The sequence below is a fragment of the Poecilia mexicana genome, unplaced genomic scaffold (assembly GCF_051168715.1).
Source record: "Poecilia mexicana isolate PSO_F unplaced genomic scaffold, ASM5116871v1 scaffold_6, whole genome shotgun sequence".
In the NCBI taxonomy this organism is placed as follows: Eukaryota; Metazoa; Chordata; class Actinopteri; order Cyprinodontiformes; family Poeciliidae; genus Poecilia; species Poecilia mexicana.
The window spans coordinates 26,817,126-26,840,161 of NW_028263375.1; the positions used below are offsets into that span (position 1 = coordinate 26,817,126).

The following is a 23,036-nucleotide window of genomic DNA, read 5'->3' on the forward strand; positions in this document are numbered from 1 at the left end:
GCATCTTTGAACTGAAAAAAGCAAAACATAATGAATTATAATCAGAACACTATATTAAACCACACTACCAGTTCTCTACCCTGGTGTTTAAACTAATATGTTTTTCAGTCCATCGCACAACATAATATTACTTAAAGTCTGGATTGAGTTTTCAACACAAAAGTAAAAATCAGATTGAGGATTGAGCTGACTGAGCAGCCAACATGGCAACCCAGATTGGCATGTGTTCTAATTTGTACAAGTTATGGGTTTTATTTACAGACAAATTTACTTTCTATGGCATCTTTATGTTTAGAGACGTCAATATGTGAGCTAATCATTTTTATTGATGCATGCTAATAAGCATTAGAGCTAACTCTTCTTTCACCTTGTTGACTATAAAACATAAGAAGGGTTTCACAGTTTTGCAGGGTTATAAAAAGAAAAGAGAAAATAATCATAACTTAGAATGTCAGATGTTTTTGTGGCTGATTATCTTTGTATTTTGTTGTTAGTGTATTTTTAGCAGCAATAACAGGACATGACATCACTGTTCTTTACATGCCACACTTAGGAAACGGTTGTGCTCAAGTCCGCTATCCAGAGAAAGTCACCGATGGGTATAGTCCTGTTTACTATCAAATAAAATTAAATACAAAAAAAAAGCATTAAAAAACAATTGCTAAATAATAAGTTGGCTCTTTAAAGGTTTTCCGTCAGTGAAAATTGACCTGCTGGACACCTCAGCTCAACAGGATACTTAGTTTATGTGTTTTCCTCTGTTTTTATGTTTTCTTGCTGACATGTCGTTGTTAGTCTATTTCTGACTTACTTTATCTGATTTTACTTTGTCCTCATAAACTGCATCAAACCAGATCAAACTATTATTATTTACATATGTTTAGCACAACTACTAAACTACCATAATTTTGATTTTTAGTTAGCCATGCTATGCTAGCTTTGGTGCTTGATAAATTTGGCTCATCAGAAAGATGAACATTTCAAAATAAGGTTTTGATTAATTATTTTAGCTTATATTTTATAATTATTTATAGTTATGCTGTTTGTACCCTAACTTTTATAGTCAAGAACAGAAGCTGCTTATATTAGAGAAAAATTATTAGCATAAACTCACTTTAACAGAACAGATGAGAGCCGCCAATCCAAGACAGCAGAAGTTTCCATAGATGAAGCTGCACAGCGCCCAGACCAGATAATCGTTTGGAGGCTCAGTGGGGACGTTCACTACGGTGTGCTGAACTCCTGTGGGACCCTCAGACTGTCCAGGGGACGCTTCATGTCTCCTGTCCTGCAGTGTGATGGTCTCAGCAGGGTAAGGTGTGTAAGCTTCAGTGGTGTCTTCAGAGAGAAGAAGTTAAAAGAACTCTTTGGTGGGGCAATAAAACCACCCGCAAAATCACCGGAGGAACTCCTTCTTCTTAGAATGTGAAATAATTTTTGGTGTATGAAAAGAAAAATAAATTATGGATGATGCAAGTTTAACATTTTACTCAAGGTTGAAGGCTGATTGTGAGTCAGAGTTTTACCTGTCGCTAGCTTGTTTTGTAGGTGCTCATTAGTATTCGTTGCCATCAGCAGATGTTGGCAGATTGTGTAGGTTTCTGATATTCTGTTTAAAATTCATCAGATTGTTCTCATCTGTTTTATTTGGACAGTCAATTGTTTTGAATTAATATCAAAAACAAAGGTATATTGTGTGAGTGTATGCAAATTGGCGGTACTATTTAGAAAATTGCAGGTGATGCAATCAAAATCTGCCGTTTGTCTCAAGGTGTAGTTTTTTCACTTGAAAATTTTGTATAACTGCAGTTGTTCTGCTTCAGCAAGAAAAAGTGTGGTAAATGTTATTTTAAGTTGTACTTTTTTTACAAGTTCAATTAAACTACAGAGTACATTTAGTTCTAAAAATACAGAAAGATAATATATGTTAAGCAATTCAAATATACAGTTGATTAGTCTGGTGTCAACTAAACTAAACATTTTAATCTACTGATTAAACATTTTTTTATCTTTTTTTGTTTTTGTTTTTGCTTTTCAAGAAGATCAAAGTTCTTACTTTAGTTTTATTGTAAGAACTTTACTGATGCAGTTTGGGAATAACTGGCCTTTCACATCCAGCTACAAATATTCCCCTCTGTCAGTTTTTGACAGAGGGGAATGGTTTATTATTATTAGGAAACAAGCTTTTCATTCATCTGAGCTAAAAAAAAAACACTTTACTGGTTTTATATAAGCAAACTTTACAGAAATAAAGTTTTTTTCACTGCCTTAAATAGAGGTGCACCAATTTGTCGGCCAGACGATTTATCTGTGCTAATTTCCTTAATTTTGGGAGATCGGTAATCGGTCGATTTTTACATGTGGAGCCGATCTTATCCACCGATTTTATCAAGCTCAACAAGGGTCTGAAAATCAACTACTTTCCTCTTCTGCTATTCTGTGAGAGGTTTGACTGACAGACTGGCCCACCAGGCCATGTCTGCACATTTACAGTTAACAATAGTCACCCCATTGTTGCCCATTCAACAACTTTATTGCTGTACTGAGCAACATTTCAGACAAAACTATTGGCATCGGCCAAAATCGGAATCGTCAGGGATCGGTCAGAAAACTGCAATCGGTGCAGCCTTAGCCTTACGCCTTTCTTCTGCGACTGTCACAGTTTTGGTTTGGTACCAGAAGAAAAGCAGAAAATCTGGTTAGTAAGCATCAGGTAGCAAATTTATAAATAGCCTTAATAACAACCAAGAAATGGTTTTGGAAATATGAAACTTGGTTAGTAGTTGTAGTAGTAGAAAATACGTACTGATTGACTTCCTACCACAATTAGAAAAATAATGCAAATAAAGACCAGTAGAGATGCCAGAGCTTGTGGCCATGACGTTCAGAATGAGAGGGATGGAGGCGTAATGTCGGGCTGCATGTTGATCTCCAACCACCGTCTGGCCTCTGGCCTGAAAGCAGCAAAAAACATTCATGCAAAGAAGAAGAAGAAGCCAAGTTTAAGTGAAGAAGTTTGAAATCCTTTTCTGCTTAAGACAATTTTCTATGCAGTCTGGAACCGTGTTGAATGTAATTTCATCATTTCTCTTACATCGAATATTAAATATGTTATGGAAGAACAGCTACACTTTACTACTTACACCATCATGTAAACGACAAAGGAGTGTTTTACTTTGATTTATAAGTAGGTAGTCCATCTATCTTTGATTTGCCGATCATAGATTGAGTTTTCTTCACACTGACTTTGGAAATGATTAAACTTAGACACACACTTTTTCAAATTAAAACAATAGGAAGAACAATAGGATGCACAATATCATCGGCATGGTATCGGCTATCGCTATTAGCTGCAAAATTTAATAAGAGACATCGACCATTCCATCAAAATAACTCACCGACGTAAAACACATTGATTTTATAAGACAAACCAGTGACAACGATGCCTGCAGCTCAGCACAACGTCACTGTTTGTCTTAGAGAGCAGATGTCATAAATAAATTTGACATAAAACATAATTAGGTGAAAGTGTTGCATCATCTTCAGCCTCCTTTTTAGCTTTTGCATTTTTTAGCAGGCTAAATTGACAAAAGATAATGCTGTTTTAATTCCACAATAGAGAAAGACGTATAGTTTCAGTAAGAAGGTATACAGGAAAAAAAAACAATCGGTATTGGTATCAGTTATCAGCCAAATGAGTTTTAGCACATCAGCATATTGGATATCGACCAAAAGTCCAATATTGTGCATCTCTAATAGGAAGCTTAAATGTGTCTTGTTGCATTTTGTTTATTTTTTTAACGATTTTATACAGTCAGTTTTAGGGTATGTTAGAAATGGAAGATATCAAACTGTGACTTAAATTTCTATACTAATTTTCAATAATCCACCCCAGACTCTTCTCTTTGTTTAAGTGATCTAAGTTTGAACAAACCACCTAATCGCCCATCAAAATGTGCAGGGGAAGCCAGTTCTAATGCTTTTTCATGGTTTTCGTTTTCCTTTCCTTCACCTATAATAAACACAAAGAGAAGTTTGCAATACCAGAGTGGAAATTTTACCACTGTGGTGCTGCACCACAACTGCTTTAATTTTTAGTTGTTCTGCAAAACATGGAGGTCAAAGTTTTTGAAATTGTTTCTGCTTGCAATAGACAATTTAGGTCAAATTGAGATTTAATTTTGAAAAAACTAAAAATTTCAAATGTGCATGTGCAAAAAATAATTTCTCTTTAAAGGCAAAAATGGAGAATGAGGATGAACTTCTGGAAATACAATAGAGAATAAAACTACAACCAATCTGGTAAATATTCCTGGAAGACCAACAGGAAGTCGAGCTTAATTGCAACTTGGAATAAAAACTTTACATGAATTTTACAGATTTCTCACAAATAAAAGTCTGAAAGTGTTTGTTTACTTGGTTTGCCTCACAAAACCCAGAACAGCTATTTCCATTCAGAAGTCATGGCCATCCATAGGAACTAACAGCTCAGGGATGTAATAACGCCGTGGAGAAGTTTAGAGTCGAGAGAATCTGTTGCCATGACAACTGCGAGCTTAGCACTCCACAAATCTGGCCTTTCTGGAAGAGAGGAAATCCGTCTTTGACAGAAAGCAGTAAAACTTTGAATCCAGTTATAAAGTTGATCTTTAAAGAAGATTCAATAAAAAGTTTTACGCTGCTTAAGCTACAAAACTGGAAATATGAGGATGACAGAGCAGCCAAGATGGCAACCTGCACTGGTGTGCTGTATAATTTCACAATGGGAACAATTGATGTCTGCTCATTTTCTCATGACTATTAAGTTCATCACCACATAAAATCCATCCATCCATCCATCCATCCATCCATCCATCCATCCATCCATCCATCCATCCATCCATCCATCCATCCATCCATCCATCCATCCATCCATCCATCCATCCATCCATCCATCCATCCATCCATCCATCCATCCATTTTCTTTACACCTTTGTCCCTTAGTGGGGTCAGGAGGGTTGCTGGTGCCTCTCCAGCTAACGTTCCGGGCGAGAGGCGGGGTCACCCTGGTCAGGTTGCCAGTCTGTCGCAGACCACATAAAATAAATGTCATAATTCCAGTTCTCACAACGATTTCTTTTTTTCTTTTTCTTTTTTTAATCAGTACTATCTCAGTTTTTCACAATATTTTTATGTATAAATTAAAATTGGAGACTCATCACACACACATAAATGAACAGACATTTCTGTGGTTTAGAGAGCACAGCGTTGGATGTTTTTATTATCGTGAAAAAAGCTTTTTATTCATGTGAGCAAGACACATTTTGCTGTTTGGTTGATAAGCAAACTTTACAGAAATGAAGCTCTTCTTCACCGCTTTAGGCTTTACTAGCAGTATTACTGTAACAGTTTAATTTTGATATCAGAGAAAAACCAGTACAAACAAGCCATGGCGTTGGATAAATCCTCAAACATTATGAGAGATGGTTAATTGGCGCCCCAGGGTCTTCTCTGACTTGTATATTGCGCCACTTTCACAGCCGCAACAATCTGCACAACGATGAGGATAAAGAGAATCAGAGAGGTCAGGGTCACGGCCACGATGTTGAAAATACGAGCGCAGGAGCCGTGACGTTTGGCTCCGTCCTGATCTCCAACCACCTTCCGGTCTCTGGCCTGAAATCAAAAAATAAATTAATACATTATTTTAATAACCGGACCCTTCTGGTTATTATTATTATTATTTTTTTTTTTAATCTATTTATTTTGAACATGATAGAAGTATAAAATCACACACACGAACAAGGAATGCAAAAGACACCCATTTTTGTACTACAATAATCTTAACTTGCTTGAAAAGCAGTAGGAGGAAGTAAAAAAACTCATAAACTCGAACTCCTTAAACTCACCTTATTTTCAGATGGACCCTCATTATTAAATAAAAAAATAACAAACAGGTTAATTAGTTTTCCATTTTATCTGGGTTTATATATGTTTCAATATATACATCCATACACACACTCATAAGCTTCAGCCTCAATTTACATAAACACATTAGTGCTATCTCTCTCCCATATTTCTATATCTTGTGAAAATGATTGAGGAACTATAAGATTCACTATTTTAGAGTAAAAAAAAATTAAATTATTATGTAAAGTGTAACTTTAGTAATATATTTAATTAGAATTTAAATACGCAAGAAAAAAAAACTTTTAGAAAGTGTACCAAATATAAATGTTTAAAAAGATTATTAGAAGCATGTTTTTAAAAATGTATTTATTTTACACTTTTAGTAATAAGTATATCCACTTGATGACATACTAAAATGTACTTCAGAAGAATACAGTATATTTAAAATATACTGACGTATACTAAAGTATGCTATGTTTTCACCATCGAAATCACAGTTAATGACGTAAATGGCATCCTGAAGAAGCTCATTTAAAATGGAAATGTTTAAGAACAGTATCTGTGTTGCTGTTTTCTAATAAAGTAATAATGTATTTTTTAAAATAATTTTTGTCATTACCACAGTGATTGTTCTAATGATAAAAATTATCATTACCACATTATGCACAAAATATCACAATAAAATTCTGAGTCTGTATGATTTTTGAATTTTGTGAAATAAAGGATTCAGTTATTAATCTTTCAGTGATCCAGTCTAGAGTTGCATGATTACTTGTGGTTAGTTTCATAATTATTAATCATAATTATAGTTTGAATGAACCTCGTTTGTAAAAGCCTTTTACCAAAATGCCCATCAGAAGCCAGTCTCCACCTCTATTCTTGATTCGTGTCTTTCTTTCCCTTTCCTTTGATAATCACGAGCCAAAGTTGTTCATATTAAAGACTAAATACGGGGAAACTATTTGCACAAACTCACCTTGACAGAATAAATGAGAGCCGCCAATCCAAGACAGCAGAAGTTTCCGTAGACGAAGCTGCAGAGCGACCAGACCAGATAATCTTTTGGGGGCTCCGGGGGGACGGTCACTACGAAGTGCTGAACTCCTGTGGGGCCCCCAGGCTGTCCAGGGGACGCTTCGTTGCAGTAACCAGGATGCATGGCTCTCTGCTCAGCTGCAGGTGGAAGAGGAATCTGAACGGTCCGTTGAAGAACTTGGTTCCCTATACAGTGTGGTTTTCCTGTTTTATGATGTAGGTGGCATAACGGGAAATTGTACCAGTGGGACCCCCCCCCTCTCCCCCACCCAACATCTTATTTTCACTTTCTTTGCAGAGCTTAGAGGTTCCAACTTTTTACATCTATGCATCACGCTTGTGCTTGCAAAAGAGAGCGAAATGTACTTTCTCTCTCCAAAAATCACCTATTTGCCAAATAATTCAAGGAGTTCTTTTTAAAAGTAAGTAATTAAAAGCAGAAGGAGGATGGACTTTATTAAACAAAACTGATTTAAGTCAGATAAAGCAGAAAGCAGTGCTTATTTGAAACTTTGAATGATAAAATTACAAATAGAAATCAAAAAAGTGTGGCTTGCATAAATATTCAAGCCTTTTTACTCTCTACCCCCTCTCAATAAAAATCCAGAACAATCATTTGCATTCACATAACAGCTTCTTAACTTTAAGCATCCATCCAGCTGCTCTGTGAAGACTCAGAGGTTTGTACCAGAACGTTAGAGAACACAAGAAAAAGGATTCAGACCAAAGAACTCAGCAGTCAGGGCAGGGATTAATAAATAACAATAGATATAGATAAATTTAAAGTTGGAAAACATAATCCAATTTCAGAAAACTCTATTCAATCTAACAATGGAAGAAGATAGCAAAACTGCACACTTAAAAAAACATGGCCTCCATTTTCTGCTGGCTGGTCTTGGTGCTGTTTTTTTGTACTTGAGAGGTTCACCACAGGCTGAAGTAAAGAAACAACACTTTATAGAGAAGACGATCTGCACAGATAAAGCAGCAAATAGCCACATTATGTCCACAGCTAGGGATTAAGGTCATTATTTCGTTTATCTTAAGACGAGACAAGATAAAATAATTTATTAGTAAACTAATACAAATAAATGGACTGAACTTCACAAAGTGCCGTTCTACAAAGTATTTCCACTTCAAAGTCAAAAGTGCAGACCCAAACGATACCAGCGCTATATTTCCCAGACAAATAATTCAGTTCTATACAAAAATCAAGTAATTATGTCACCTTCAGTTGACATGAAAATGCTTTCTATATCAACAATAAATTTCCCTTTGCGTTTCTGAACACCTTGAAATTGGCTTCCTGTCTCTTTAAGAACCACCTGCCGTTTCTGTCATTTCACAGCAATCCTACATGCCGTTTACAACATGTCTTAGGCGCATTGGATTTTGTTGTAATAAATTTACCAAATCAAAAAAAAAAAAAACATTACACATAATACAAAATTGGTTCTGGAAAATGGCCACTCAGAATACAATAGAACCTCAGTTGAATGATCTCGCGTCAGACCCAGAAAGTATGTTTTTTAAAGAACCGGATCAAGTTAAGAGGATCTTACACAACGTTTTTAGATATCTTCCAGTCATCCTCATATACACACACATCCACAGGTGACCTTTAAACGTCCTATCTGAGGTGCTGCTCATTTTCTCATGACTGTTCACTGAATTCAGAATCAAAATGTCAGCTTTCTTATCCGGTTACAATGGTTTCTGTCTTTATTATCCCCAGTTTGTCAGTCTGTGACACAATATTTTAACATTTCAAAATTAAATTGGAGACTCGGCACACAAAAATGAAAGGAGATCTCTGTGTTTTAAAGAATGTGGTGTTTTTTATTAATATAGTGAAACAAGCTTTCCATTCATCGCAGCTAGAACATGGTTATGCAGATTGCACATAAGCAAACTTTACACAATTGAAGTTCTTCTTTACAGCCTTAAACCTTAATACTACTGCTACTACTGTCACGGTTTCAGTTTGATACCAGAGCAAAAACAGAAAAGCTAGTTAGCGAGAAGTCAAAGCAAGCAAAACAATGATTGTAAGTACGGCGGCTACAGATGTCAGGACGGTCGCCACGATGTTGATGACCCGAGCGGTGGAGCCGTAATGTCTGGCTCCCTCCAGATCTCCGACCACCTTGCGGTCTCTGGCCTGAAATCAGCAAAGATATTTCTGTTAAATGAGAGCAGAAAGTCAGTAAAACAGAAAGTGTCGTAGTTTTGTGTTTTATTGAGTTCTCCTTTCTTCTCTTTACTTCTCATTTTATCTCACGTCTGTGATTTTTTATATTGCGTTGGTCGTGTCCTTCTCATGCTGAGTTGCGCTGCACCTGTTTATTGTTCTCTAGTTTCTGTGGGTTTGTGATTCTAACATTCATTTCATTTTCTACCTACTCAGCTACTCTCACTCAGGTTCAACGGCCTCCCACCACTCTGGTCCATTCTGACTCTTTCTATTGTCTGTTCACCTCCCAGCTCTGTTTCTGTTTGAACGATTAATTTTTGTCATGGATTCTGACTCCTGCCTTGCCTGGATCTGAATCGAGTTCCTGCAGAGAAAGTTAGTTCAACAAAGTATGGGAAAAGTTTACAGACAGGGCTTTATTCTTGCAGAGTTTAGAAAACACTACAGCTCCTCCCCCAGTGCTTTATCGTAAGGTTTCTGAGAAATCTGCACTTTCAGCAGAAAAACAAGTTGGTTGCGTGTTTGCTGACTGGCAGAATCTGCAGACTCTTGTGCAAACATCAGTAGATAAAATAATATTGGCACATTTCTGAAAACCACAGGTCTCAAATGTCAAAGAACTACGGTTTTGGTGTTCTATTTAGTTACGATGATAGAGTACAGCAGTGGTTTAGAAAAGTTGGTTCAACAAAATTTTCTGTTAAATGAGAACAAAAACTGAGTAAAATAGAAAGTGTCTTAGTTTTGTGTGGAGGTTTTCCCTCCACGGTTAATGAAGACCTCTCTGCTTTATCCCACTGGAAAAAACTTTACCAGCGTTTGCTTTTTGTTAGAGCATAGTGAATGTGGCTGTATATAGATTAGTGATTGTGGTTCAAATGATTGTGGAGTTGTGGTTTGAATCCGTGTGAAAGTAAAACACACTTCATAATTCGTTTGTTTCTGTTGTTTAGCTCATTTAAAATGTCGTAAAGCAGGGATCCCCAAACTACGGCCCTTGGTCCGGCCCCCTGAACAATACCAGAGAGCATTCAGTGTTTTTTTTTTTCATATATATGTGGATTTTTCTTCAACCACCAGGGGGGTTCTTGAACAGATATGAAACTTAGTTTCCCTCAATGAAATATATACTAGTCAGTACCAGTCACCGTTTCGCTCACGGTTTTTTTCCATTTGCATTCTGGGTAAAAATCTATCTACAAACGCAAATATGTCGGCAGTAATCCAGCCCCCCGGTCCACAGTTTCACTCCCCCCCCCAAACAAAACTAAGACCGGCCCCCGACCAGAAAAGGGAACAGTTATGTGGCCCTCGCAGGAAAAAGTTTGGGGACCCCTGCCGTAAAGTTTCAGTGTTAAAGGTTCATGAGAATTTAGGGTTTATTCATCTTTAAGAATAGGCTCTTGTATTTTTAAGTCAAAAACGGTCTCAAAGCAATTTTATTGTTTATCCAAATAACTTCTGGGGCAATTTATTAAACAGTAAAATCTGTTAGAGTGACAGACCCACAGTAGCTCTGACTAGGGCTGCAGTTTGAAATAAAACCTTCACTGTTCATCAGCATATTGGAGACGACCACCTGTCATAGATTGTAACTCCAAACTGCTTCTTTAACTGGTGATAAATATCACCAAGCTTTAAAAACTGACCTTTACGGAGAAGATGAGGGCCGCCAGTCCCAGGCAGAGCGGATTCCCATACATGAAGCAAGCGAGAGACCAGATGATGTCATCGCTGGGCTGCACAGCTGGGATGTTCACGGCGCTCTGATGGACCATCATGGGAGGCTGAGCGTGGACTTCAGGACCAAAATACTGCGGCAAAGTAACAACCACAGGCTGGTGACCCTTATCTGGTGAAGCTGTGGCCATTCCTGTAGCATCAGCAGCTGTGCAGGTTCTGGAGAAGTGGAGCGGTTTGAACCTTTTAAGAGCTTAAGTTATTATGACTCTTTCTTCCTCATTTCTCAACTGTAGATTACCTGGACAGGATCCTGCTGTCTTTTAAGAGGAAGATGACACACACACACAGTGGGATAAAGACACACATTGTCTTTTAAAGACGATGTGAAAAGTGTTTTTTTTTTTTTGTTTTTTTTTTTACATATTTCTTAAAACTGACTATGTTGCAACAGTAAAATATGAAACAGGTAATCTGGTCAGAAACAACCAATCAGAACCAGGAGGAAGGTCTTAGCGCTGCCAGTCAGGCTTGCGTACACACTACTAAATTTACGAATGGCAGAGAAACAACTTACCGCTACAGAAAAACAGTTTATCCGCCATCTTCGGTGGACAGCAACTCTAGACTGAGCTCTGTTGTGCTGAGGGCAAAGGGGAGAGCATGAGCAGCGCGTACAAGAACATGATGGACAGCGCTAAGTCTTTCTCCCTGACTCTGATTGGTTGTTTCTGACAGAGAGCTGCATTTGTTCAGATTGCAAAAGGAACCTGATTTTTTTTCCAGATTCTCATGTTAAACTGTCACAAGATATAAGTAAAAACATGCTGTAGTTTTAAATTACTGGAATTCTACATGCACTTAAAGGAGCACAAGACTTTTAGCCAACTCTCACAATATAAGGCATCTACATAAGCAGAAGAAAATATTCAGCCCTCCAGTATTTTGAATGATTTTATTATTTGAAAACAGATTAATACATTTGTATATTAACATTCACCAGTGAGGGATTCAGTCAAGTCTGAGTTAAACAACCCAGACGTTAATAATGTCCTTTACCAAGCGATCGGTCGCTTTGCGGTAAGAGACAGGCACAGAGATCAGCATCGTTTCAGACATACTTTCAAAATTAGCTTTGTTAAACATCTTCAAGTTTTACAACTTTAGAGAAAAGGTTCATCAATTATTGTTGGTTAACTGAATCAAACTGAATCAGCAGCAAGGCATCGATGTATTAAAGGTAATTTAATAAAACTGCAGCCTAATCTCAACAGTATTACCTTACAGCATTCAATGCAATAAAATGAATTTTTGATGGTTACCTGACCTGATATTTAATAAAGTAAGGATTAACTGTTTGCAATGGATCAAAGCCAAGCTTAAGCACTACTGCGACAGTAATTAGCACGTTGAGGCCGATCCAACCAGTCGGCGGTCATGTGAGCAGATCTGCTGATCACATCTTGGAGGACACGGCGATGGCGGCGGCTCCTGGACGGCTGTAGACACGGACGTTTGTGTTCTGGGAACAGGAAGTGAGCTCATTAGAAAACGAGCAGATTTCTATTACCTGAACTTTTTTACTCCACGATAACGAACCGGCTGTTTGGTTACCTTCTTGGCTTCGGCGTTGTACTTGTCGAGTAAAGTCTGAACCCGGTTTCCGTAGTCTGGATGGACGGCCTTCAGGTTTTCCACCTGCAGGAAGAACGTTGAATAAATGCATCTATGTTCATGTTTCCTGTTTTTAAAGTGATGCACACAAAAAATGTGAGACTAGCACAAAGTCATAAGGTTGTGCAAAGTTACAACTCTGGCAGCAAATTTACAAAAGGTGCAAACAGGGATTAGTTTTTTTTCCATAACACAGGAAACCAGAGCAGTATATGTGGCTGCTGTGACATCAATGAATGACATCACTCCATCACCTTTCATTTCTCATACAAGTGTTTAAAAATTAACTTTGCGGTGGCGAGTCACACCGGTGGAGACAAAACGTGAAAAAGACGCTCAGGAAAACAAATGAGAAAAATAAATGTCATTTAAGGTTCCCACTTTCAGAGGGATTTATTCTAAACTGCGTAAAATCTGAAGGTTAATTATCCTGACTTAAAATAAACCAAATATTGGAGAACAGTAAGCCAAAATTCAGTGTTTCAGACAATTAGAACATGTAGTATATATTAAAAAAAGAGGATATTGTAAACAGAAATGTGAGAATTCATTTCAATGCACTCAGTGATTGGTTGGAGCTCATTTAACATGAATTACTGCATCGGTGAGGCGTGGCACGGAGGCCGTCAGCCGAGGGGAAACTGAAACAAGGTTTTGAAAGCGTCCATTGATGGAGTTCCTCATCTTTGGTGTTCAACTCAGGCCACGACCTGGTGCATTACATAACATTTACACGTTAAAAATGCTGGGTTTTAACGGTTGTTATGCAACATTCTCAATTGTTTTTGACACTGAATGTCAGGATTTCATTATCTATAAAACATAATTATCAACATTTATAAGACATAATTGCTCAAATCTTAAAAAGTGAAAGATTTGGATTCATTTTTGCATAATGTGGTTGAATTACTAAAATAACATTTTAAATGTCCTAGTCAAAACCTTAGAGAACTTGATTCTCTAAGCAGGAAACAAAAAAAAACAAACAGATGTGTTCACCATTCTTTCTTGTTTACAAATGTTTTCCCCATCTGTTTCCATAGCAACCACATAATCACAAAGCAGGCCTTTGCACATCCTAGTTTCATGCAGCAACATCCTGTGGTTTGAAAAGAGAAACAATCTTTGTACTTCACTGAAATGCAGCGCAGCGACTCGTTTGCTCCACACTGCGAGTTCTGACCTGAACTCACCATTCGTTTCTGGATGAAGAGCTGGGCTCCCTTCAGGGCCCCGGCAACGTTCTGGCACAGCCGCTGGCGCTCGTCCTCGTTCAGCACCTGGGTGTAGAAGGCCCGGACCTGCAGCCGGCCGCACACGGACCCGGTCAGACCCAGACACAGTAAACACAGTCCTACAGTTTCAGATGAAACTTATCTTGGTAACACTTCATGATGTCATGAACATGAGGTAAATAATGACACTTTTTTTGTTTTTTTTTTAAGGTTTGTTGGCCTTTATTTGAAAGTAGTTTGACAGGAAACAGGGTAATGAGAGAGAGGGAAGACATGCGGCATGTCGTCAGGCCGGGAATCGAACCTGCGACCACCGGCACGAGGACCAAGGCCTCAATACGTGGGTCGTGCTTTGCTCCTGCGGCACCACAGCACCCCAAACAAAGACACTTTTAATGTAAAGTTGCTTTAAAAGTCCATTAAAAGTGTCATGACATCATAGACATTCATGAAGACTCTTTCATGTTCATGACGTCATTCTTACCTTCAAATAAAGTGTTTGCCACATTTTTTGTTTAATTTCAATTGATATGTTGGTGAAGTCTCCCTTTTAGAAGCTTATGGATATGTTGTGTCTAACATGCTGGGAAAAACCCATCTACATGCCGAGTTGTATTTGTAGAGATGGAGTCAGTTGTTGATGAGAAAAGCTGATTTGGTCTAATTGTTAAGTTTCCATTGCGCTCCAGTTTCAAGTTACACCACCGCACCAAACGTACATGAAGGACGGTGGAGGAGCGGACATTTTTAGATGCATGAGAACTCTATTGTACTCTGACAGTGATTCCACGTAGCTGTTTATTGTTTTACTGGTATGGGCTTGGAAGGTTATATTTAGATCATTTTCTGCGTTGAATTCAACAGGCTGAAAACGTCGACTTCCTGTGAGTGACTGGCAGACAGCCACACAGAGGCTATTAGAGGCGGCGGCGTCATCGTCACCTGCGTCACGTTGTCTTCGTCTTCGCTGTTGTAACGGGCGACGTCAGGCGAAACGCTGAACCTGGACTCCACAAAGCGAGGCTGGGTCTGCGGGGCGCTGAAGCTGTTGGGGTAGTAGTTTGGAGCGCCACCTGGAGGTCAGATGGAGCAAGAACTGGTTGAGCTTAAGAGGGAGATTTTTAAAAATTATATCGGATTAAGCATATAAACATCAGGAGGGACAAAGACAGAAGAACGAGTGAAGAAATTCACATCAGTTGATTAATCATCAACACAAACATTTTACCAGTTTTAGCCACATGTGTAAATATAAATATTTATGTGCAAATATACATAAACTTGTCCAATTCTGGTCACTTTAAAGTCGTAGTGTCCATCATTACATTTTAAACCAAAGGTTTTTTTTCCCCTCCAGGGAACTAACCAAAGAGTATTTTTTTATATTTGATAATTGTAAATACATAAGAGACCAACTTTATTTATTAGTATTTATTCTTGCTATTCATAAATTTAATTCTTACAGCTGTCATAAAACTGAAAATTTAGCGGCACGATTTCTGGGAGCAAACTGACCTTGGTTAGAAAATGACCACAGTTTAGTTTTAAGGTGTTACAAATCTGCAAAATGTAGAATTACAGCTTTAATTTACCTCACTAATAGTGAACCACACAGCATAAATGCACTAATAATAATAATAACACAGAGTTTCTGCAAGTTGTACCAATTCAAATGTAAATATCATTAAGACTATTAAGAATGAAATTTAATATCTGTATCTCCATAAAAACATACAAACTTTGTCCAGCCAACTGGCGATAAATTAGCATTTACACAGGATGCAAAAAAGCTAGCTAGCTATTTAGCGGTGGTATGCTAGCAGTGGGTGACAGAACCCTCAAAGTTTTGCCTGACAGAAATTTCCAGCAGTAAAAAAGTAAAATATATATATAATCTATGGGATTAACAGTCCTGTCAAGATACAAGTTAAGACCTGTGATTAACAGATTAAAGGCCAACTTACTTACTTATAAAAATGTTTTCAAGACATTTTAAGGTCTTAATTTTAGACATGAATTTCAGACGTGAAGACATTTTAAGGCGGAGCAGCAGGTGAACGACTCACCCTGGTTGTCAGACATGCACATGGGGCCGTCTCGTTGGTAGTTGGCCACGCGGGCCCTGAAGGGACAGTTGACCGGGATCTGCAGGTAGTTGGCTCCCAGCCGATGGCGATGCGTGTCTGGGTAGGAGAAGAGCCGACCCTACGCCGAGGCAGACCAGGTTAACCTCTGGTGAATACCAACACCATCTCCTCAGCCGATTTACTGCGTCACCTGCAGCATCTTGTCGGGGCTGGCCTCGATGCCTGGAGGCATGTTGCTGGGGTCAAAGGCCAGCTGCTCCACCTCTGCGAAGTAGTTGACCGGGTTCCGGTTGAGGACCAGTTTGCCCACAGGGATCAGAGGGAACTCCTTATGCGACCACACCTGGGAGAGTTGGAAAAGTCGATTGAAAATGAAACAAATGCGTTCAAGAGAGACATCGAAGGAAGCGGTTTGATTAAAAGGTTCTCCTCTACTTTACTAACACTTTGCTGGTATCGAGGAACCCAGAGTTCAGTTCTGTAACAAAAGTTCAAACCGGAGGGACAATCAGCTGTTTCACCCTGTTGGGACTCCGTACCTTAGTGAGGTCAAAGGGGTTGAACTGGAACCTCTCCGCCTGGTCAAAGGTCATGACTTGGATGTAAAAGGTCCAGGATGGAAAGTCACCGCTAGCGATGGCGTTGAACAGGTCTCCGATGGCGTAATCCGGGTTGGTGGCTGCAAGGCGGTCTGCCTCCTCCACAGACAGGTTTTTTATTCCTTGATCAGTCTTTAGAAAAAGAAAAAAAAAAAAAACAATAAAATCCATCGCAGAGCTCTGCAACCCAACAAACCAGTTCCAGAAACGGACCTTGTAATGGAACTTGCAGTAGACGCATTTGCCGTCAGCGTTGACCAGCTTGAAGGTGTGGGAACCGTAGCCGTTCATGTGGCGGTGGCCGTCAGGCAGGCCTCGGTCGCTGAACAGGAACGACACCTGAGAGGAAAAAAAAAAGAGGTTTATTTACAAAAAATACATGTTTTACCACTGTTACTGCTGTCAAACTGATTTTAAATCAAACAGACAAGCTTCATTTGATTATAGTAAGGAAATTAGCTTTGATCACTGACCACAAGATGGCAGTAGGAAATGATCCTTTGGTAATCGAATGTGAGAGAATCATAGTATACAAGACTAAGGCTGAAACAATTAATCTGATTGATCGCTTATTGAAGTACTAATCAACTAATTTAGTAACCAATCAATCATTAACTGGAGTAAAAACAATGAAAAATCCCAACATATTCAGAGCAATAAGATAAAACAATACAAAATATTAAGATTTATTTTGCATTTAAGATAAAACCACATTTGTTTGCCATTATATTTTAACAAAAGCTCCTCAAGTGTCATTTTTTATATTCAACCTGTTCAAATTCACTAAAGAAAGGCTGTCATTGAATTTCAGCCAATAAAATTATTATTCCCCATTTTAAAAGAGGAAACTAAATTATTTGTTTATTTCCATCTTTGAGTGTAATTCTAATATTATACAGAAAAAGCTTAAGTACTTTAATGAAAAATTCGCAGAATATGCCTTTTTTTTTTACCCGATTTGTCAGAATAACTGATTAATCACTTACTAAAATAACAGCTGCAAGCCGTATATGAGACAAAGCAAACCAAACTTTAAATGACTGTCTACATTTTCATTTTAATACTTCATCTATAATATGATTTCTTGTAAATGCAATCTGTCTTTTATCTAATCTGACCCCAGGAAGAATTGCTGATGCTACTGATTCTAACGAGAATCTTAAACAGGAACAGGAAGTAGACGTGTTCCTGCTCCATCATGGCTGTGTGGAGAGTCGGAGACAATCTGCGACAAATCAAACCGTCTTCATAGTCCGAAGGCAGAAAGAGAGCGTTAAAGTAGATACTGACGAATAAAACAGATAAAAATGTTCATCAGCAGGAGCAACTATGATTTGCAAAGATCTCCATTACCAAATCATTTTTAAAAAATGTGTTTATTTTAGTTTCTAAAAGTGCTAAAGGTTGGATATCAGCGGCTACCTGATGCAGACTCTCAGGCCTCAGGCTCCAGAAGTCCCACACCATGTCAGGATCCTTCATGTGGGTTTGAGGGTTACGCTTCTGGGAATGAATGAAGGATGGAAACTGCAGAAGGGGGGAAGAACAAAAAAAAAAAGAAAAAGCATGGGCAAAATAAGAAATAAAATGTTTGATCTTCTCACTTGAACTCCAAATTTTAAATGTCAACTTACAAGCATCGCATCCCTGATGAAGAAGATAGGGGTGTTGTTGCCCGTCAGGTCCCAGTTCCCCTCCTCGGTGTAAAACTTTACAGCGAAGCCTCGGGGGTCTCGGACGGTGTCGGCCGATCCAGACTCCCCAGCTGAGGACGCAAGCATTTCAATTTATAATATTCAGTCTGTTATGTGTAGTATAACAGAGCCACATAATAAAAGTTGCACAACAGCGCCCTCTGCCATCACAAACAGAACAGAACATGGATGCTGCAGGGGTAGGAGTGTGTGAACGTCATGGTTAAATAAAGAAATATACATATTGCAACACTGCAGCTAGCTAGCAAACTAGAGCGACAGCTAGATGTGTCAACACATTTTTTGGTTCTTGAGATGAAAAATGACATCAGTGGATCACTTCAAAGGAAAAGTATTTTCAAGTGTGAAATTAAATTATTGTGTGCAAACATGGCATAGCTATTCCTGCGATGACAAAGTGTGAAAATATTCCTTGGAAATGAAAATGAATCTCTTACCCACAGTGGAGAAACGGACGGCGATGGGAGTCGTTTTCCCAACATGTTCAAACACCTTGGCCTTGCAGTAGCGGGTGATGTCATGAGTGACCTCAAAGTAGCCGAACGCACCTGAGTCACGGGAAAAATTTTTTAAAATTATGTTTACATTGGACACTGTTGAATGTTTCAGCGCATTAGCACTGAGAACAATGTAGCAGCTTTTCAAGAGGGCTTACTGTTGTATTATGTGAAACTTATTTATCAAAGCAAAATGAGGCCTTGATTCCAAAACACATGAGCTACAAGACAATCGTTAGCCAACCTGCGCCTTTAGCGTGAACCACTCTCTCTGGGATTCGCTCCCGGTCGAAGTGGGCCATCTCATCGGTGAAGACCACATCCTGCACGAGCAAAGGGCCCCTCGGCCCCGCAGTCTGCAGGTTGAGCTTGTCCCCAACGGGATGGCCACCTCCTGTAGTTAGCAGATCTGGTCTCTGAAACAAAATACAGTCCAAGAAATTTAAAAAAAAAAAAAAGAAAACATTAAAGTTTTGGTTCATGGCATTCATACTTATTCTTATTAAAAGTGTTTTTCATGAGGTGACAAGCAAAGAGTAACCCAATGGAAAGCTGACCGAAAAATTGTTAATACACATTACCGTGGCTAACAACTACACCCCTAACTTTACATGTTTACTAACACAACAATATTAATAGCATTTAATTTTGATGTCAAAACCTTCTTTGGATGAGAAAAGAGGATTTTGATTCATCTGTATGGAGACAACAGAAGTAAACACGATCTCTGCCAGTTTCACCAACTCAAATTTAAGACTTTTTAAGACCACCATGAATTAAATTAAAGACATGTAACAGAAATTTACAAAAAAATAAAATAAAATTTTTATTTGATTCTTTTGCACAGAATGCACTTTGTATCGTACAAATTAGTAGCAGAAGTGAGCCAGTGGCAACGATGAAGGTCGTCCAGACACCTGGTGATTAATTTGCCCTTAATGATGCACATAAAAGAGCTAGCTTGCTAGTGTTTATTAGCAGCTAGTTAGCGGTAGACTCAAACGCTAATTATTTTTACGTGCAAGTCAAATTTTGCCTGACATAAAAGGTTCCCCGAGAACAATAAACTACATAGAAGATACAAGATTAAACAACGTTTATGGCAGGAGTATTTAACGTATCTAAGGCCAACTTGTACATTTTCCAATTAATTTCAGTCTTTAATTTTAGATATATGAATTTAAGACTTCTTAAGGATGCGTGGACACCCTGGAAAATATCTCACCAATATGAACTTAAAACACAGACCAGCCAAAACTATAAAAAAATAATAAAAAAACAAGCATAAAAGAAGTGGACTTTTTTTAATCAGTTGTCTGTGTGGCACATTCATCAACAGCTCTACCACTTCTAATCTAAATGTATTAACCCCAATCCAACGAGAGTCTGTTGATCACCCACAGATCTAGATTAGGCAAGAAGGAAGACAGAAAAGGCAGCATGTTTATTTACCCGTCTATTGAGGACAAAACAATCTATATTCCTGACATTTTTATTCACATCTCACAGAAAGGTCCAAAAATTGTCTAAATTTTTGGACCTTTGACGTTGTCTATCTTCTTTCACAAAATAAAAAGAAGAGTAATGGGTCAATGAAACGGGCATGATAGGAGGTGAGTGTGAACATAAATATTAGGCTAATATTTGGTTAAGAATAGCGTATAGCCCTGTGTTCAAGATGAGTGCAGCTAGCTAGCTTTCTATAGCATCCTAGATCAGATGTCAGATGTCCTATATCTTGACATCTGGATCAGATGTCAAGATATAGGAAGAATATTTGTACTTTTTTACAAAGAACTGTGTAGGTTTGTGACATGAACATTGATTTGAAGTTTGTGAAGATGGCAGAAAAAACACCTGAACTGAAATATGCAGAGTTTTTTAAATTAAGAGTTGAATTATACTGAAAATGAATACGATCTTCTAGTTGAGTAAAAAAAGGGCTATCACATATCAAGTAACAGGCGTTTATTTTAACCATTGAAAAGTCACAACATCCATCAAATATTATGAATTTGGGTCAAAACTTTCCACAGACTTTAATGCAAATCAAAGGAAATAAATTGACCCAACTGGTTCTCAACACCCTGCAAATGTCAATTTATAAAAACACATGATATATACAGGTCAATAGTTCTTTTCACAACAAATCACTTGTTTTGGAATGCATTGTTTTTTTTTATTTATCTTTATTTTACATCAACTTAGTTGTTCACATATTGAGCTAGTTTTGAAAAAAATGTGGTTTAACTAAACCCTTTTTAAGTGCAACAACACTGACTTTACCCAATTAAATGCGTTTTTTTTTTTTTTGCATAAACCTGCAACATATATATTATGATAAATAAAAGTGCATCAATAAGACAAATTGAATAAGGAAAATGCTTTCAGAGCTCAATTGGGTTAAACCCTCACATTCAGCTGCAAGAGCAGGTGGACTTCAGTCAGTTTAGCAGACTAATGTAGACTGTACTGTTATGCAACTAAAAGTTCAGGTTCCACCATGTGCAATAAAAATGACCCACTTTCACGTCTTTCAACTTAATTTAACCCACGGGAGACATTTTAGGAGGAATGCTTGGAAGAGCAAGCCCTCGCTTAATGGCGTTGTTTAAACTTTGCTAATGTTTTGTTAGCAAAACATTAGCAACCTCTCTCATTGCTGCAACAAAACGACTACAAAACCGGAGTTCTGATTTAAACAACATTTATTAGCATGTTTGAGATTAGCTAACGCTAATAATGTGCGGACAATGAGTGAACAGTCGACGGGGTTTGATTCTCGTTACCCCCCAGACGACCCGTCACCCAATTCCTGCAAGTCGGACACCATGCAAGCAAAATCCTTGATAAAAATGCAGCATTTGTACAAACCTGGGAGCCTCTGCTCTCCTTCCATATCTTCATCTGGTCGGTAGTTTTATCTCTGTTCTCCGCCATCTCGACAAACCGCACGTCGGGACCACTAACTGCACGGTGGGTGTCTTGGAGAAAATCGTTATCTGTTTACCTCAATGCCACAGAAAGTCTTCCTGGACTTTGTTCCACGTGACTCCGCCTCGCCTTCGCCCCTCATTCCTGATTGGCTGATAGGACTGAACTGACCTATTTTCTTTAAAGAAATAAGGGCTTTAGCTGGCCTTGTATAACGGTATAGCGTTTGAGTCAATTTATTAAGAGACGAAGAAGAATATCGAAAACCATTAAAATAAAACAATTAAAAAGAACAGGTAAACTTAGTTGAATACAAAACGCATTTTTCGTAGGCACAAGACAATTTAACAAATTGTAATACTACATCAGAGTAAATAGGAAAGAATACATACTTTTTACGTTAGTAAAACGTCTAAAAATACAGTTTTATTATAACTACACCTACAGTTCAGGTTATTGTTTGTTAGCTTGTACTTGGTTCTGTTTTTTAAACGTAATAATAATGAGAGAGTTTTTGTTCTTACTGTCCTTTTATTGTTTGTCTGTTAGCATTGTCAAAGACCACTTAGGCTATATTAGTTTGTCTCTCAAGAGTTATGCAAACATGGTCTGTTTGACCGTTTACTTCCACTTCAGTGAGTGTTCACAATGTGTATCCACACTTGACATTTAAATATGTATTCTTGTTTTAAGAAAAATATATTCAGACACTTTTTGATGGGAATTTTTCCACGCAATTCCTTTCCAATGCTTTAGCATAAACATATAATTCAAAATCGGGTTTTCATAAATTTTAATATGTAATTTTCAGTGTTTGGAACCACACCTCTGTAAAACAGAAATATTATCATATATGGAGAACTGTTTTTTTATTATTATTTTTTACTGTAAGTAAAGAAATCTCGTCGCAAACCAAAAACAGTCTTGTAATTTAAACATATTTTGCCCCAGTGGTATGAAGCAGCTGAATCTAAGAATTGGGGTAGGAAGGAACTCACCAACAGTAACACAACACAGTTTGTTTCTATGGCAACACAAGATAGCTTAGCAATCACAAGTCTTGTTTGTGAGCATAAAGTTTCTCAGGTAAGATCATGCTTTTCTTTTTTTTTTTTAGCTGTAGGTTTTGTTAATTTTTGGGCCAAATGACACTTTGTTGTGAGATATCTAACTGAAAACAGAATTTCAGAGTTGCAGTACAGACTAGTACAATTAAATCCTCACTGATAAAACATATAGTGCTAATGTGTATAAAAGTGAGGCTTTCAACTCCTTCCTCTTGCTACGTCTGTTTAATACAAGTGTGGCACAACTAATATGCTAATATATCATTCTCCCTTGGAATAAACCTTGGTACAAGTATTGATCACCACTGTGGCACATTACAGGCAGGCTGGGGTTTCCATAGAGTGACTTTCAATCAACCACATCAGGTGGTTAGGTCTCCAAGTTACTGCCTGTTAGAAAACATTTCTCTCTTTCTACTCACTGGATATC

At 38.0% G+C, this 23,036-nt stretch overlaps 3 protein-coding genes across 3 annotated transcripts; all 3 read right to left on the reverse strand.

The window, feature by feature from the left end:
- Positions 1–5,222: 5,222 nt before the first annotated feature.
- LOC106905016 (dispanin subfamily A member 2b-like) lies at positions 5,223–7,110 on the reverse strand. Its single transcript, XM_014969609.2, has 2 exons — positions 6,866–7,110; positions 5,223–5,655 (listed from the first exon to the last, which is right to left on the reverse strand). Exons 1-2 carry the CDS (start codon positions 7,046–7,048, stop codon positions 5,467–5,469), a joined length of 372 nt encoding a protein of 123 aa, XP_014825095.2. The 5' UTR covers positions 7,049–7,110; the 3' UTR covers positions 5,223–5,466.
- Positions 7,111–8,740: 1,630 nt separating this feature from the next.
- On the reverse strand, positions 8,741–11,062 carry LOC106905009 (dispanin subfamily A member 2b-like). Its single transcript, XM_014969602.2, has 2 exons — positions 10,768–11,062; positions 8,741–9,085 (listed from the first exon to the last, which is right to left on the reverse strand). Exons 1-2 carry the CDS (start codon positions 10,987–10,989, stop codon positions 8,939–8,941), a joined length of 369 nt encoding a protein of 122 aa, XP_014825088.2. The 5' UTR covers positions 10,990–11,062; the 3' UTR covers positions 8,741–8,938.
- A 677-nt stretch (positions 11,063–11,739) lies between these two features.
- cat (catalase) lies at positions 11,740–21,640 on the reverse strand. Its single transcript, XM_014969604.2, has 13 exons — positions 21,480–21,640; positions 18,850–19,021; positions 18,546–18,656; positions 18,028–18,158; positions 17,816–17,920; positions 16,607–16,732; positions 16,334–16,525; positions 15,985–16,137; positions 15,774–15,912; positions 14,650–14,780; positions 13,666–13,773; positions 12,413–12,496; positions 11,740–12,320 (listed from the first exon to the last, which is right to left on the reverse strand). The coding sequence occupies exons 1-13, from the start codon at positions 21,543–21,545 to the stop codon at positions 12,255–12,257; spliced, it is 1,584 nt and encodes a 527-aa protein (XP_014825090.2). The 5' UTR covers positions 21,546–21,640; the 3' UTR covers positions 11,740–12,254.
- Positions 21,641–23,036: the final 1,396 nt, after the last annotated feature.

Coding starts and splice junctions, on each gene's coding strand:
- LOC106905016 (XM_014969609.2), bottom strand. CDS start 7,048: ATGCATCCTGGTTACTGCAACGAAGCGTCCCCTGGACAGCCTGGGGGC. Junction 5,656..6,865: donor CTCTCATTTATTCTGTCAAG/GTGAGTTTGTGC, acceptor TTTTGATTTCAG/GCCAGAGACCGGAAGGTGGT.
- LOC106905009 (XM_014969602.2), bottom strand. CDS start 10,989: ATGGCCACAGCTTCACCAGATAAGGGTCACCAGCCTGTGGTTGTTACT. Junction 9,086..10,767: donor CCCTCATCTTCTCCGTAAAG/GTCAGTTTTTAA, acceptor TGCTGATTTCAG/GCCAGAGACCGCAAGGTGGT.
- cat (XM_014969604.2), bottom strand. CDS start 21,545: ATGGCGGAGAACAGAGATAAAACTACCGACCAGATGAAGATATGGAAG. Junction 16,733..17,815: donor GGCCTGAGAGTCTGCATCAG/GTAGCCGCTGAT, acceptor TTTTCCTCTCAG/GTGTCGTTCCTGTTCAGCGA. Junction 16,526..16,606: donor ACTGCAAGTTCCATTACAAG/GTCCGTTTCTGG, acceptor CTTTTTCTAAAG/ACTGATCAAGGAATAAAAAA.